The sequence below is a fragment of the Pavona decussata genome, unplaced genomic scaffold, assembly GCF_977016875.1.
Source record: "Pavona decussata unplaced genomic scaffold, jaPavDecu1.1 SCAFFOLD_69, whole genome shotgun sequence".
NCBI classification, from domain to species: Eukaryota; Metazoa; Cnidaria; class Anthozoa; order Scleractinia; family Agariciidae; genus Pavona; species Pavona decussata.
Genome location: NW_028145488.1, coordinates 400,460 through 414,861, shown reverse-complemented (window position 1 = coordinate 414,861; position 14,402 = coordinate 400,460). Strand labels below are relative to the sequence as shown.

The 14,402-nt window shown below is 38.9% G+C and overlaps 4 protein-coding genes across 7 annotated transcripts in view; 1 reads left to right on the top strand and 3 right to left on the bottom strand.

Moving 5' to 3' along the window:
* Positions 1-2,407, top strand: part of LOC146477644 (uncharacterized) — a 36,094-nt gene extending 33,687 nt beyond the window's left edge. For all 4 annotated transcript variants that reach the window (XM_085113127.1, XM_085113126.1, XM_085113125.1 and 1 more), the window contains 2 exons: positions 604-778; positions 1,000-2,407. In XM_085113127.1, coding sequence (XP_084969253.1) covers positions 604-778; positions 1,000-1,220 — 396 coding nt within the window. In that variant the 3' untranslated portion in view covers positions 1,221-2,407. The remainder of the gene's footprint in view (positions 1-603; positions 779-999) is intronic.
* A 1,161-nt stretch (positions 2,408-3,568) lies between these two features.
* LOC146477643 (dynein light chain Tctex-type 5-B-like) lies at positions 3,569-5,878 on the bottom strand. The gene has a single exon (XM_085113136.1). It carries the CDS (start codon positions 5,149-5,151, stop codon positions 4,621-4,623), a length of 531 nt encoding a protein of 176 aa, XP_084969262.1. The 5' UTR covers positions 5,152-5,878; the 3' UTR covers positions 3,569-4,620.
* A 3,403-nt stretch (positions 5,879-9,281) lies between these two features.
* Positions 9,282-10,723, bottom strand: LOC146477642 (cyclic GMP-AMP synthase-like receptor). Its single transcript, XM_085113016.1, has one exon. It carries the CDS (start codon positions 10,618-10,620, stop codon positions 9,463-9,465), a length of 1,158 nt encoding a protein of 385 aa, XP_084969142.1. The 5' UTR covers positions 10,621-10,723; the 3' UTR covers positions 9,282-9,462.
* A 1,472-nt stretch (positions 10,724-12,195) lies between these two features.
* On the bottom strand, positions 12,196-14,378 carry LOC146477641 (recQ-mediated genome instability protein 2-like). The gene is made up of 3 exons (XM_085113112.1): positions 14,326-14,378; positions 13,163-13,435; positions 12,196-12,533 (listed from the first exon to the last, which is right to left on the bottom strand). Exons 2-3 carry the CDS (start codon positions 13,422-13,424, stop codon positions 12,355-12,357), a joined length of 441 nt encoding a protein of 146 aa, XP_084969238.1. The 5' UTR covers positions 13,425-13,435; positions 14,326-14,378; the 3' UTR covers positions 12,196-12,354.
* Positions 14,379-14,402: the final 24 nt, after the last annotated feature.

Genomic DNA, 14,402 nt, shown 5'->3' with positions numbered 1-14,402 from the left:
AGTTCTGATAGCTGTTCGATCTGCTGATAGTCATACACCAAACTGGTAAACTGCATCATTCTCGGGTGTAGGCCTTCCAACAAATTGACTATCTCGTCAAGATTGACAGGCATATCAGAAACGTGTATCGTTGACTTACCGCTTTTGTGGTGGGAATTCTCAGGCGGATTGTACGTAATTGCGCGTGAAACTCAACAAGGCTTGAACTATTTAGTTTGAAGTGAATCTCCTTTTAGAACAATGCCGCATTCAGAGAACAAAACGTATCGCAAAACATGCTTTTCTGTGGCTTTTTCGGGCGGACAATTTTTATATTTACTGAGGATAAGACATAAGGCCTAAAGAACGGGTTTATATCTCTATTTTTCTTTGGTTGATGTATTTCGACCACAGGAACTTTATTTAAAAGTTTTTCTTCCGCCATTACTGATCTTCAAAGGGGGTTCCAGGGTGCCATGCTGAATTGAAATCTGTAGAAAAAGTCGTAATTTAGACGATTCATCTGGCTATCAAAAAACTTCGTACCACTTGGCATGGCGCATTAGACGGTACTGAACCTGAACTAAGCCTAAGAAAAACTAATTTTCTCTCTTTTTTGTCAAGGTGACCACGCACAGACGGATTGAGACAAAACAAATGCCTCTCCTGGATCCAAGTACGCCAGTTTTTAACACGACTGTGTCTATTCTATTCTCTATGCTGAGTCTGGCTGCGGTGATCGGACTAGTGTATCATTCATGGTATAAAAGGCAGCAAAAACGGCGATACCAGTTACAAGGTGTGTCTTGTTGATTCATTCATTCCGATTCGTTCGTTCATTCTTTCTTTCTTTCGCTCGCTCGTTCGTTTGTTCATTTCATCGTTCGTCCCTTTTTTCTTCACTGATCCATGCATCCCATCCATCTGTCCATCTTTCCATCAATCCATCAAGTTAACCTGATCCAGGTTATCGAACGGATGCCGTATTTTTGTATTGAACACTTTCCTTTTCGTTCACAGCAATAAGAAGAAGAGAAAGAAAAGAATACACGAAGACAAGACTAGAGTTACAACAAATGGTGGAAGAATTTTATCAACGATTTTCATTAATATATTTACAAATGCGACTGAGACATCGCAAGCAGCTTGAACGATTGAAAATAAATGAGACAAAGAGTCTCATTGCAGAGACGATGAACGGAGAGGTTCCAACTCATTCATTAAACGGAACCTGGGTTTAGTAGATTCTGTACGCATGTTCACTCCAAAGCGTGGCTGCATTACCAACAGGGAAATGAGGAGTTCGAGGCCATGAAAGGTTTGGGATAAGCATAGGTTACTTATTTTAGTGAAGATCGAGCTAAAAAGTTAGTTTTTCATAGCCACCATATATGCGCCGAACTTTTGGTTTGCTACGAACGCTTGTTCACGAACCACTCGGCCACTGCCGTAGACAGCGGACTAACAGCGAAATCAGAAACGTTTCTGTCCCGCCCCTGGGGGAGAAAGCAAGGCTGAAAAGGCAGGAAAACAAGTGAAGCACTCTCTTTGCGATCAGCACCCACCCTCCCTAAGTGCTCGCTTCCAGTGTCTAAGTCTGTAAGGGTGGGTCGATACTAGTCCTTCAAATCGATCCGATAACAGAAGGATACTTATCGATATTTAGCATTTTTCAATATCGATTTCGATGTTGTGACGTCATGCCCTTTGCTTTGTATTGTGACGTCATCACTCAAGATAGTGCCCAGGCTATAAACAAGTAAAATGTTGCTATTGCACAAGAAAACATTGAAAGACTTAGGATTACAAAATATGCTTCATTCAAAATCAGATAATTTCTTCGAGTACACACACCACTTTTTTGTTCCAAGTAGTCATGTCAAGAGTATCGAAAGGTGTCGAAACAACTGATGTTTCTCACCCAAATCGATACTTTTCAAGGAAACCCAGAATCGACGGTATCGAATGTTTGGTATCGAATGTTTGTTAGTTGGATAGTTTTATCAATAGACTTTTTTTTTAAATATGAAGTGGCGATTTGATGAACTTTTGATTATTTTTACTGTAAGTGTTTCTCAGTTTTAGCATGTATTTTTGCTTGAAACATAATAAAGACCTTTGATTGATTGATTGACTGAACAGTTATTGACGTTTGAAGTTAAGTTGCTGAAATCCTTCAACATCAATAGCCCATTTTACAGTTGTGTGTTAAGTGTCCTGGCTTTGGATTGTAAGCAAGGCTGGGGGTGACCTTTTGTTTTGATACAACTCTCACTGCTTTTCATATGTACATCATACTGTTCTTATGTTAACTAGTTTTCATTTACATATGAATAGCAGTGAAGTTTGTATAGAAACAAGGTCACCCCCAGCCTTGCTTCCAATGCAAGGCCAGGTCACTTAGCACACAACTGTAGATGGCCTATTGTCAAGCAAACAGACGAATAAATATAATGTCCACTAGCATTTGCTATACAGTAAACAGCTCCTACATCTCTCTCAGGGGGCTCTCGTGCTACGTACTGTTTATATGCGGCTTCTCAGAAACGCAAAACAAACTGGTCCAAGGCAAAACAGCCTTCAACGAGGGCGTATTATTTTGGTTGAGCGCTATAGCCGCCATCTTGGATGTTACAAGCAGAGGAAGATTGGGGAGAGTAGAAAGTGCGACCTACGGGCTGGGCATTAGGCTAAAAGAAAAAGGAAGGGGGAGGGAGGAGGAGAGGGAATATACACAAGAGTATAACATTACTTGTGTCTGAAGTATGATAGTCTGTCTATACTAAGTGCCCAGCTCTTTTGAAAAGAACGCGAAGCGAACAAAACAAAACAAACGAGATAACAGATAAAGAACACAGAATTGGTTGACATTGACATGGCTGAAACAAGTGAAAAACGCATACAGTAAGAATTTACGTCCCTTGTTTCAAAATTAAATGTATAGCTTACTAGCCCGCCATTACCTTTCAGCACTCCGTCTTTCACCTCTCGCCTTCACTATTTCATCATTAAACCATGGAGGACGTGAGTGAGACTTCAGGTGGCGAGCCCGGACTGGCGCATGTTTGTCCAATACTGATCTTAGATTCCGGACTCATGTTACCAACTACGCCGTAACAATAATGGTATATTGTTAGAAAGACCTCGGCTAAGAACAAAGAAGACATTGGGAGATCGCGCGTTATCGATGGCTGCCCCCTTTTTATGGAACAGTCTTCCTCTGCCAATAAGACAGGAAACATCAATCGACTCTTTTAAACGTTCTGTTAAAACATATTTATTTAAGAAGGCTTTTAGATGATTATTTATTTATTTATTTTTAAATATTGTAATTTTATCGGGTAATTTTACTGGTTTTTAATTTAGTTATTAATAATATTGTAATGCGCTTTTGAGTACTTTTATAGAAAAAAGCGCAATATAAGTTTTAAATATTATTATTATTATTATTATATATTATTTCATTACTTTTTATTAGAAAAAAGCGCAATATAAGTATTAAATATTATTATTATTATTACATATTATTATTATTATTATTATTATTATTATTATTATTATTATTATTATTATTATTATTATAGCTTACATCAAATTCACTGCTGTGGGGAGACGCAGATTCTTTAAAAGGCGTTATTTGCGATGGACTAAGTCTGAGTGATTCTCGCTCGTGATTCCATCAGAGCAGCCGAATAAATTGATTGGTGACCTCAACACTGCGTTACAGTTAGTAGCTGTTAGTAGGTGGAAATTAGCATTCGTACCACAAAGCATTCATCTTGATTTTCATTTGATGAACAAAGTACTTTTATTTTGAAAGTGTGATATTTATTATAATTTCTTTTAAATAAGTGTTGTACATTACTAAATGCCCGCAGACAGCAGTACAGTTGCTAATGTCTTAGAAACAAACAATTAAAATTAATGATCAAGAATAAAATAAAATAACACCATGTGCTTGCTTTGACAGTTACCGAGAAGATTCAACTGTACTGTTAAAGACTTCCTCAAAACCCTTGCTTGCAGGTCACAACAACGTGGGAAGTCAATTTTTTATCAAATAAAAGCCCTAAAATCAGGGCCTTGTAAGGTTATATAAAGATTCGAGCACACATTTTTAATTCCATTTCTCGGATCATTACGTCGCGTGACTTGGAACTGTGAACAATTTCAATTTCAAATTTCCTTCGCCTTTGTGACATTTCAACCACGTTACCTAGTTACAGCTATTTGTAAACTCTAAGCTCATATAAACACAAAACATAAAAGCTTTTTTGACCTATTTGAAGAGAGTGATAATAAAAAACAAACAATATAGCACTGGAAGTGAAGTATTAATTGAAAGAAACTATCTACATCAGTCGGTTTTTTCAGCAATGAAAATCTAATTCTTGTATTGTTCGTGCTAAAGATTTTTGACGGAACTCGACCGGAACTTCAGGTATGCGACAAAGTACCTTGATATTTGACCAACACTTCGCCAACACTTAACGTGTAAATGTTTTCACAGCTTTGCGGAGCAAATGAGCGTCGTTGGATTGTTGGATTGCCAAGCAGTCTTTTGTAGAATTCTTGAGCGATGGCACAAAACACTGATAAAAGGTTCCCATGAAAATAATTCCCAAAAGCCGGCTTTAGTTCCTATTCCTTGTAAACCCCAAACACCACTCCAACCGCGAACAGAGTGTCATTCTTAAAGCTTTCAGAGACAAATGTATCACAATCAGTGTCCCATACTGATCGACTCGCAATTCTCACACCCTGTCCTCTGTTCTGTCCAATTGTCACGGAACAGACAAACTTGAACCGTGAATAGCCGAGCATCTTCAAGTCACTCATAATAGAATTGGACATCCCTTTGGCCAGCTCTCTACACAACTTCGCGTCGTACTTTTGCGATTCAAGCGCCTGAAGATGTTGAAGGATAATAGCTCTCACTTCAGACACACTGAAGCACTTGTCTGGTTCCATCTTGTACGTATTTTCTGTAATCACCGTTGCCCCTCGCGGTCTGGCGGCGGACTGAGTCGATGATGTTTGATCTACAGAATCAACTGGGCAAGAAAAATACGTCATGACGAAACTCCCCTTTTGCGGTGGGACTTTCGGTGTTGGGAAGAACAAACTCGAGGCGCTTGAACTGCTTCTGGCACGAGTTACACGGTCATCCATGATAAATTGTTCACAAAGAACGCAGTCCTGTCGCGTTTGGAATCAGAGACTTAAAAGTGAAAAATGATATGTATCATGCCATAAGTGGAATCAGTGACCAATAGTAACGCAACTTGCATGCACGCAGGTGTTTGCTCTATACCTGAGACATGATTTCTTGGCAACTATAGAAAGCTTTCGGAAAAAGAATTCCACGACTGAAATAAAGTAATTTAAAGAAAATGATACTTATAATATTTTCAAGAGGACATTGGGGAAGCTGGTAAGCGTATAAAAGCAAGATATAACGTACTATTTGTCGACGAGGACTCGAACCTCGGTTCATGGCAGATACGTTAAATCTTGCTTTTAAAAGTTTAAATACTTTGTTCCTTCGATATAACAGATCCGCACAGCGATCCTCTGTGAAAACATGGCTGAGTCACTCAGTACGAATATTTCTTGCTCTATTTTTCAAACAAGTTGACCTGGTTTTTGAAACTAGAAAAAGTGGTTGAACTGAAACTTCCCCTTGAAACATCTCAGTATTTTCCGAGTATGCCTGTGTCACTTATTGAATAATACATCATTCTCATTTATTCACCAGGCTTAAAATATTCCATCACATTTATTCCATTGCGCATATGCCACATAAGACATTCCAATCCTAGCAGTATACAGGATGTTTGTCCCATGCACCTAGTTTAATGGACGTAGCCCTTGTAGCTCAGTGGTAGAGCACCGAACTTCCGAGTATGCCTGTGTCACTTATTGAATAATACAACATTCTCATCTCAGTTCAATTCAACAATGTTTAATTCCTATTTGTTTTATTTTCGACGTCTACGGCCCAGTCTCAGTAGAATTGCCATCAATAAGAAGACAAAAAGACAGGTAGAAATTAAAATACAAATGGTTACCTGGCCATATCATCTACCAAATTGTCTGTCAATGTGTTCTTGTTTGTCAGTCACATTTTTAGGAAGTTATAATCGCGACTAGAACAAGGCGCTGGAACCACGTCTCGGCAATTTTTTTGGGCGGTGTTTTTACTGAAATACCCGGAGAGTTATTACTGAATTCTTCAAGTTGGCATAAAAACTGGTATTTATTAAAGAATGGAAACTCTCCTTCCTGCCTCAGTGCACGCGTGCCGCGTAATTTTCACTGAAAAAGACAAAAAAAAAAAAAAAAAAAAAAAGACAAATAAATGAATAAATAAATAAGATAAAAAATAGGGACTCCTTGGCTCAGTGAGGATTTTATCGAAAGTCGTGAGATATTGAAAAGGTCAAAATTACATTCGAAACCCCAGAATGCTTGTGAATCCATTTTCTCGTGCAGGACAGGGCTGGAAAGTGTAGAACCGACTCGAATTTAAATTGCGCGACCAAATGTAGATGCGTGATTCATCTGTTAGCGAAACTCTCCTCTTACTCCTCTTACTCTCAAGAAGAATGACAGAGGACGCAGGCCCGGGGCATGCTCCCAAGGAAATCATTAACTCTGAAACGCTGTTTTCAGCTTTCCTGAGACCGAAAAGCAGTTTTCTAACGCTGGATTATATCTCTGGTTATAACTGAAGTTTAGAGATCTTTATTTTTTTGTCATATTTTAAACTATCAGACCGTTGTGCGGGTGATACCAAAATCATTTTCAGTCGCATGTTAAAGGGATAGCACTCACAATCTTAAAAATCTGCTACGCTGCTGATTCTTAGAAGGCAATGTGGTAACTGTTTTGGATACTTTTCGTCAGCACCGAACCCTTAGAGCTGAGTGCATGTCCCAGGCGTCACTTAACGTGTTAGTTAAGTAAATAAACCGAACTGATTGCAGGCTGACACTAAGGCGAAGGGCAATTTTAATTGGGCGAATATTTCAACAAATACCACTAGTCTTGCTCAGGGCCACCAGAGTTACAATGAGAGAAAAAAAAATGGTTCTAAAACTTTGAATTTGAACGTAAACATAAGTAGCTCCCTAGCATCATCGATAACCACTTTCGTTACGCCAGTGAAGTTCACACATATAATACTAGATATGCTTCAAAAGATAACTTCTATAAAGCACGTTTCAGGACTAATATTGGAAAAACAACGTTCTCGGCTCTAGCAGTTGACCACTGGCAAAAACTATCACAAGATATCAAAGATCTCAGTCTTTCTACTTTCCCAAGAAAAGTTGAACAGTACTTACTATCGAAGCAAATTTAACGTCTAAAGCCAGTTGAATTCTTCTAATTTTTTTATTTCAACAAGTGTCATATAGTGTGTGCGTCGTGTGTGACTGTGTGTGCTGAGTATGTTTGTATGCAGACGTCTACATTTAAAATGTAACTAAACAAGACTAGTGTCTAACTAGAAAACTATATGGTTTACTTAGGCACTAGGCATTTCCACATTACATATTTATATTTAGTTCGTCTTATTTTAAAATAACTTTAAAACTTTAAGTTAACTAAATATTCATATAAAATATTAAATATGTTTTAAGGAAATGAGAAATAAAGTATCAATTGTTGTTATTAGTTAGTGGTTAATATATAACATAGCATTTATAAATAAAGGTTTATAAACTATATACATGCAGGTGAAAAAGTAAAAAAAAAAAAAAAGGCGGGAAATGATAGAGTTCATTGCCTGGGTTATGAGCTACAGGGGAATTTAACTATTTATTCTGCTATCCTCTACTTAATTAGTTTGTGTGGTTCACTGATAAAAAAGGTAAAAACATAAGAAAGATCAAACAGCTCATCAAAGTACTGGACAGCACATGCAAAGCAAGCTACCGAAGGTTACGTCCGAAACCCCTCACTAGCCTCCAGTCCTCTCTCTTGTGCCTTAAACCAGACGGGCGTGCTCGAGAAGCGGCGAGGAAAGGAGGGGGGGGGGAGGTGTTTGACGGAGAAGGAAAGGGGAGAGACTCTCTCCACGAGCCATCCCCTCTTCTTCATTACATAACAAGTGGGTAGGGAGGGGGGTGGTGGGAAGAAGGAAAGGGGAGAGATTCCCTGCACTCCCTCTTGTTCACTACATAACAAGCGGGTGAGGTGATGGGAAGATGGAGATGGGAGAGGCTCTGTCTCTGTCTCCCATATCCCTCGCTTCCTTCTTTCCATCAGCCCTCGCGAAGACATTGAGGTGGGGGTAAACATGAATTTGGATGGAATTTTCATGGAGGAAAGAAAATGATTTTTGGAACACTAACAGACAGTGGATACCCATGCAAGAGCACCCCAGGTTGCTAGTGGACTAACTTGGTATCCGTCTATTAATTATTAACTACAAATTCTAATGTTAAAACTTCACTAAATCTTTAATATTTCTTATTTCTCTTAATTTTACTGCTCTTTTGAGAAAAACTATCTCCTCCCAAATATACCTAAAAATCACCCAAAAATTTACAAAACACCCCAAAACATTGATTTGTGTAATGAGCATAGGGTTTTAGTATTGCTTGAAACGCGAACGAGATATTTCGGTTAAACCGATTTTAAGCGGCGTGAAAACGGCTTTCATGTAGAACCACACCTAAAGGATGGTGCCTACTTTTGTTACTGCGCATACGTTCTGCGCATCTCGAGATACTCGAGTTTCCTATGGGTGGTGCCTACCAAAACAGGGATATTTTTGCATGGTTTAAAACTATGCGGAGAAAGCAGAACTTAGCAAGTGCTCTTAGTATCCAAAACCAAAATTGGGGGTAACCATGCGTTTTTCAGAGATAATAAAGTTTCAATTTGGAAATAAAATGCCATTTATTGCTTCGTATTTTACTGTTTTTTAGAATAATTGTTGCTTAATTATCTCTAAAAAATGCGTGGCTACCAGTTTCCTATGGGTGGTGTTTACCAAAACAGGGATATTTTTGCACGGTTTAAAACTATGCAGAGAAAGCAGAACTTAGCAAGTGCTCTTAGTATCCAAAAACAAAATTGGGGGTAACCATGCGTTTTTCAGAGATAATAAAGTTTCAATTTGGAAATAAAATGCCATTTATTGCTTTGTATTTTACTGTTTTTTAGAATAATTGTTGCTTAACTATCTCTAAAAAATGCGTGGTTACAATAGACCTAGCTAAGATCTGCTTTTCACGCATAGTCACAAACCGCGCAAAAATAACCTCGGTATTAGTAGGCACCGTCCTTAAGACGACTGGGGCATGGGGATGAGTCCACGAATACCCGGAAACGATGCTGGGAAGTAAATTGCTCGGGGTCGCCAAGAGGACACCTTCCTCATGTTTACGTAGCAACAATTAGAAACTACAGGAACGATCCAGTTCACCTTGCACTTGCTTAAAGACGGACGATAACATTAGTTTCTGCCAATTACAATTCAAGCTTGTCTAGGAGTCGTGAAATGTTATTCACACATGGGTTAGTTTGGGTTGGCTTTCTTGCTCGAAAATTAAAAAGCTTGTATTTTGGAACCCAGAAACTCCGAATGTCTTTGCCAATCACGCTGTTTCGAATTCTCTGTAAAATGCCTTTTACTCGTTTTCCAAGCTGATCTTTGGTCCAGTAAGAATCTTCTGGAAATTCCGTCCATTCATGTAGAAACATTGTCTTGAGCACGTATGAATGAAACGCCCAAGTCAAATTGTAGGAAACATCAGGGTCGTCAGGTTGCTCGAAGAGGCATAATTTATCCTCGTTCTTCTTTCGTAAAACCTTAAGAACCTTAAGAGCCACATTGCAAACGAGTTTTGGGTTCTTGAAGATACCCTTGAGAACAATGCCTTCAGGAATTGAAAACGACAAACGCCAGCAAGGTCGAGGCTTGCCAGACTCGCCAATGGTTGAGGCTACAAGATGATGCCCGGCTCGGACCGCTTCTCGGAACATTTCATATCCAGGATGACCTCTGGCCACTCGTTCTCGTATATCCGAAGCAGTCGGCCATCCAGACATTTTAATACAGAGAGTTAAATCAATGGCTATTTCATAGTTAGGGTACTTTGTGCCGTTCCACATGACCTTGACCGTGACAGGAATCTTCCTGAGCTCAACATCAATATTTGTACCTATCTTATCCCGGGCAGTTAGCTTTCTCTCATACACAGCCTCCTCGATGAGGATTCGAAATCTGTTTAAAAGAACATCGGGTTTGAGGTTTTCGCGCTTGGAAATGTAGTCTTTGAATCGGTGGCGAGTAACTTCGTCGGCAACTTGAACATGAACATACCCGGGATCGGGGACTGGTCTCAAGGGAATATCCTTTGAAACACACACGCCAGGCTTGGATAGTTTTTCCAAGCAAATCATGAAGTCGAACTCATCTGGTCCTTCAACTTTCAGGTCTTCATAGAAGCTTCCGCTTGGGATTACAAAGTTCTTGAAAAGTGGATCCTGACGACCGATGTACTCGGCAATTTCGTCGACAAAACTTCGAATCCTTGTTTCGATTTCCTTCACTTCGCTGTGTTCCCTGTCAAACTCCGCCTCTTTGTATAAACTATTTAATTCTTCTTTCTTAAGGCGCTTCATTTTATAATAACAGACATTCAATCACACGGTTACTTGACGTAGAATTAACTGTTTTGCAGAGTTTCGATCGCTTCCGGTTTTCTCGTTAAAAACGGGCGCTGGACTAGAATTACTGCGGGCTCAGAACTGGAGTACGGCGAGTGTCCCCCAGTCCCCGGATAGGGAAGAATCTCCTTTTCTCCCGTGGGGATAAATCTCTCGGATAACTCAACTAAGACTTTTACCACCAAACCTCGGCGAACTAAAGTGCTGGTATGTGAGAAAAGATTTTGGCGATCAAACATAGAGAAGTGTAGGTTTGGTGGAAAGTGACCACCTTCTTTCGTTTCTCTGTAAAGTACGCAGAAAATTATAAGGAAAAGACCTTCCAAATGCCAAAAATGGCCGACATTTAAATTATGTCTGGGTCAATTCCAAAAACGATCATCCCCCCCCCCCCCCCCGGGCAAACCCCCGGGCATTTGACTTTTTTAAAAATGCCTGATCAAATTCCCCTCCATATGGGCCGATTTCTAGGTCAAATGCCCCACTGGTTGGGGCTGAAAAGTCATCGTGTTGTTTTTTTTTTTGTATTCGCTAGCTCTGTTTATATAAAAATCAACGAAATTCATACATTAATAAATTTAAAACAATTTATTATTAAAGATAATGCATAACATCACATATGAAACTCAACTAACAGAGAGTTTAACGATATATGTACCGATACTCGCTTTTCTTTTATATCAAATGTGGTAAAGTTCTATATTAAATGTACATGAAGTTTGCAAATACGTGTGATAACAAGAACAATGATTAAAAACACTATGTTATGAAACCTAGACATGCCAACAAGTCGAGCTTCGAACGCCGAGCAAAGGGAGAACGAAGCTTGAGGGAACATGGACATACCACTGAAAATGAGAAGCGAAGGGCAATATGTAACCCCGCCATGCCCAAAAAAATCTCAGATATATTTGTTGGAACGCTTCTCTATGGTAGTATTAAATGGCTTACTACATTAAAAACTGTTTGACGCAAAATATACGAGTAAATTCTGGCTGTGAATAAAGCATTCCGACAATTTATGCGACCGCTGACCAGCATTTTTTCGACGGGTCAAATGCCCGATGGGTCGGGTTTCTATTCGCGTCAAATGCCCCACTATGTGGAGCCGAACAGGGGTCAAATGCCCGGGGGTTGCCGGGGGGGGGGGGATGATCGTGCTTGGAATTGACTGATACATTAGACCCTACTTGCCTCGTTCAAGGTAAAAAATTCTTTTGATTTTTAAACCACAGAACGTGGTATTTAGGGCTAATTTGAATGCAAACAAAATGATTATAGTAAAATGTCAGCCATTTTTGTATAGAGTTTAAAGTTCAAAATAATATATTTTGTGACTTGTATTGCGTGACTGTAATTAAAAGTATCTGAAAGTATGCAAGAAATATACGGAAGAGATAAAAGTAACATAAAATTTGATTATGAGACTCATTTAATTGTATCTATAACGTAATCTGATATCTTCAATGAACAGGATTACTGAGAATTGACTTACAGGCCCCCTTTGTTTTTAAACACTGATACCCCAGGTCAATAGGGAGAAGACTGCAAAACTGCAGTTTTAATTTATTATTAATTTGAAAATAATCCTGGTATAGTATTTGGGTTTTGTATTATCATAAAAATGGGAGCTGCTAATGTTTAATCAAGGCTGGGCACGTACTTGTCAAAACGCAAATATTTTATCTTTTAACATCTTTTCATGTCCTTGATTCTTGATTGTGCATCAATAACTTCCATCATCCATAATGCCTCACTGTGAGGATTATTGCTGAGGTCAGCAATCTTGAGCACTCTAATGCTGGGGTACTGGGTTTCACCTGGACTACCAATTGACCTCAGTTGCCCAGCAACCATCAAATACATTCCTAACATCAGAAAATGAAAGAAAGTCAACGGCCACAAAAATTTAACAGGAAGGGTAGTCAATCCATGTTTAATATTTTGTTGGTGCTTTCTTATGGGAGGATACACATATGTGATGCCATGGGGGGGGGGGGGGGGAGTTGACAGAGAACAAGAACCTGGAGAAAATACCCACTTTGGGATAGAAGAAGGTAGACAACATACAATACTGCATCACCTACTGTATTCTGTGACACATTAGCATTAGGCACTTCCAAGCAAAACAACTTGAAAACTTGTTTTAACTAAAATCGGCATAAGGTGGTAATTATGCTCTCAGCCCTTTAATATTATTATAACACAATAATAATCTCCGACTGCTTGATTAAAAGAATACAAACTACAAATTAAGGCTAGTATTCTTATACAGCACACGAAATGGCACATTTAAAATTGAAGAGATGCCTGAAAAAAAGCCCTTAGTAATAGTGACTTCTGATACGTTGCTAGATTCTCCTCCCAAATTTCCTTGTATTCACTTGTGAAACAAAAGGAGAAGTTAACCTTCCATCAAAATTCACTTACGACCTTATTCTGATCTGTGCTCCCCTTCAATTACAATTTGATGCAATCATGAATAGTATACCAGTACCTTTATGGATGAATAGATCTTTTATGATCTTCTTTACACCAGATGCCTGAATTATCCCTGTTCCATCATCAAGAAGCAGGCTGTTTCCTTCTGCTGAAACAAGCACCACAATCCCTTGCACCCAGACTTGATTGATTACTTCATTATTATACAATTCCTTGTGAACAATTCCTCCATCCTGCTGCAACGATGAGCCAAGTAACTGACTGACAAAGAATTTCCTGGCTGGAGAGTTAAGTGTGAGGGGCTGTTTCTGTGACATAAGCAGTTTTGCTGCAAGAGGATTATGTTATTATTATTGGTAATAGCATAATTAATATTTATGTTACGTTAATAGTCACACCAGCAAATTTTATTTATACAGCAGCTGTAGTTATAGTTTTTAATGCTAAATTTTTTAACCGCATGTTATTATTTTTTGATTGCATGGTCATGTGATGTGATAGTGCTCATCTGCAGACACTTTCGGTGACACTATCAGTGCATAGAATTCATCCGGAGAAAATGCCTCAGTGATGGATAGAACTTTTCTTTACTGTTAATTATAATTGCCAAATCAAATATTTCACTTTTCGTGAGCATTTTTTAATGTCTTAAAAGACCTTCCCGGTTAACCAAGTCCAATTTTAAAAATGTCCCGAGGGTGCATGCCCAAGGACCCCCTAGAAGTTCGTGTCGCTAGCACTCAACGTTCGCGCCTTTGGCGCTCAAGTCGGAAGTCCGCTCTTTTGACCTCTGAATCCGGTACGTTAAAAATGCTACCGAAAACCCTGATGTACATTTTATACATGCGGGCACATAAGATTTACGAAGTGCTCGCCGAAAGCCGTGAGGAGTATGCACATGTTCAGAGCTGAAAAAATCCCCAATAAACTGAGGTCTGAACACACGCAGAACATGTTTCTACCATAAATATACATTAATAAATCAATAAATGAAAACATTGAGCTTAAATAACTTTAGCTCAAGCGCTAGTACAGACGTGCAGTGACAATGTAATATTTAAGCTTTAGCTCAGAGCAATTTTTATATTTGGGGACACTCTTCAGATCGAATTGGAATTTGGAAATAATCAGACATCAGATTCTCTTTTTTAAAACACTCTTCAACTCGTAATCACGGTTCCATCGCTTCATATTCCATAAGTTTACAGCAGGACTTACCTAATCCAAGTTACAAAATACTAGTCAAATCCTCCCGCCATTTTGAATCATACCGTCTTGAGGCCTGGGTACTATTT

Bases quoted from the DNA above. Each gene is read 5' to 3' on its own strand.
- LOC146477643 (XM_085113136.1), bottom strand. From the start codon at position 5,151: ATGGATGACCGTGTAACTCGTGCCAGAAGCAGTTCAAGCGCCTCGAGT.
- LOC146477642 (XM_085113016.1), bottom strand. From the start codon at position 10,620: ATGAAGCGCCTTAAGAAAGAAGAATTAAATAGTTTATACAAAGAGGCG.
- LOC146477641 (XM_085113112.1), bottom strand. From the start codon at position 13,424: ATGTCACAGAAACAGCCCCTCACACTTAACTCTCCAGCCAGGAAATTC. The intron at 12,534-13,162 runs GTACTGGTATAC...TTCTGATGTTAG, and splicing joins AGATCTATTCATCCATAAAG to GAATGTATTTGATGGTTGCT.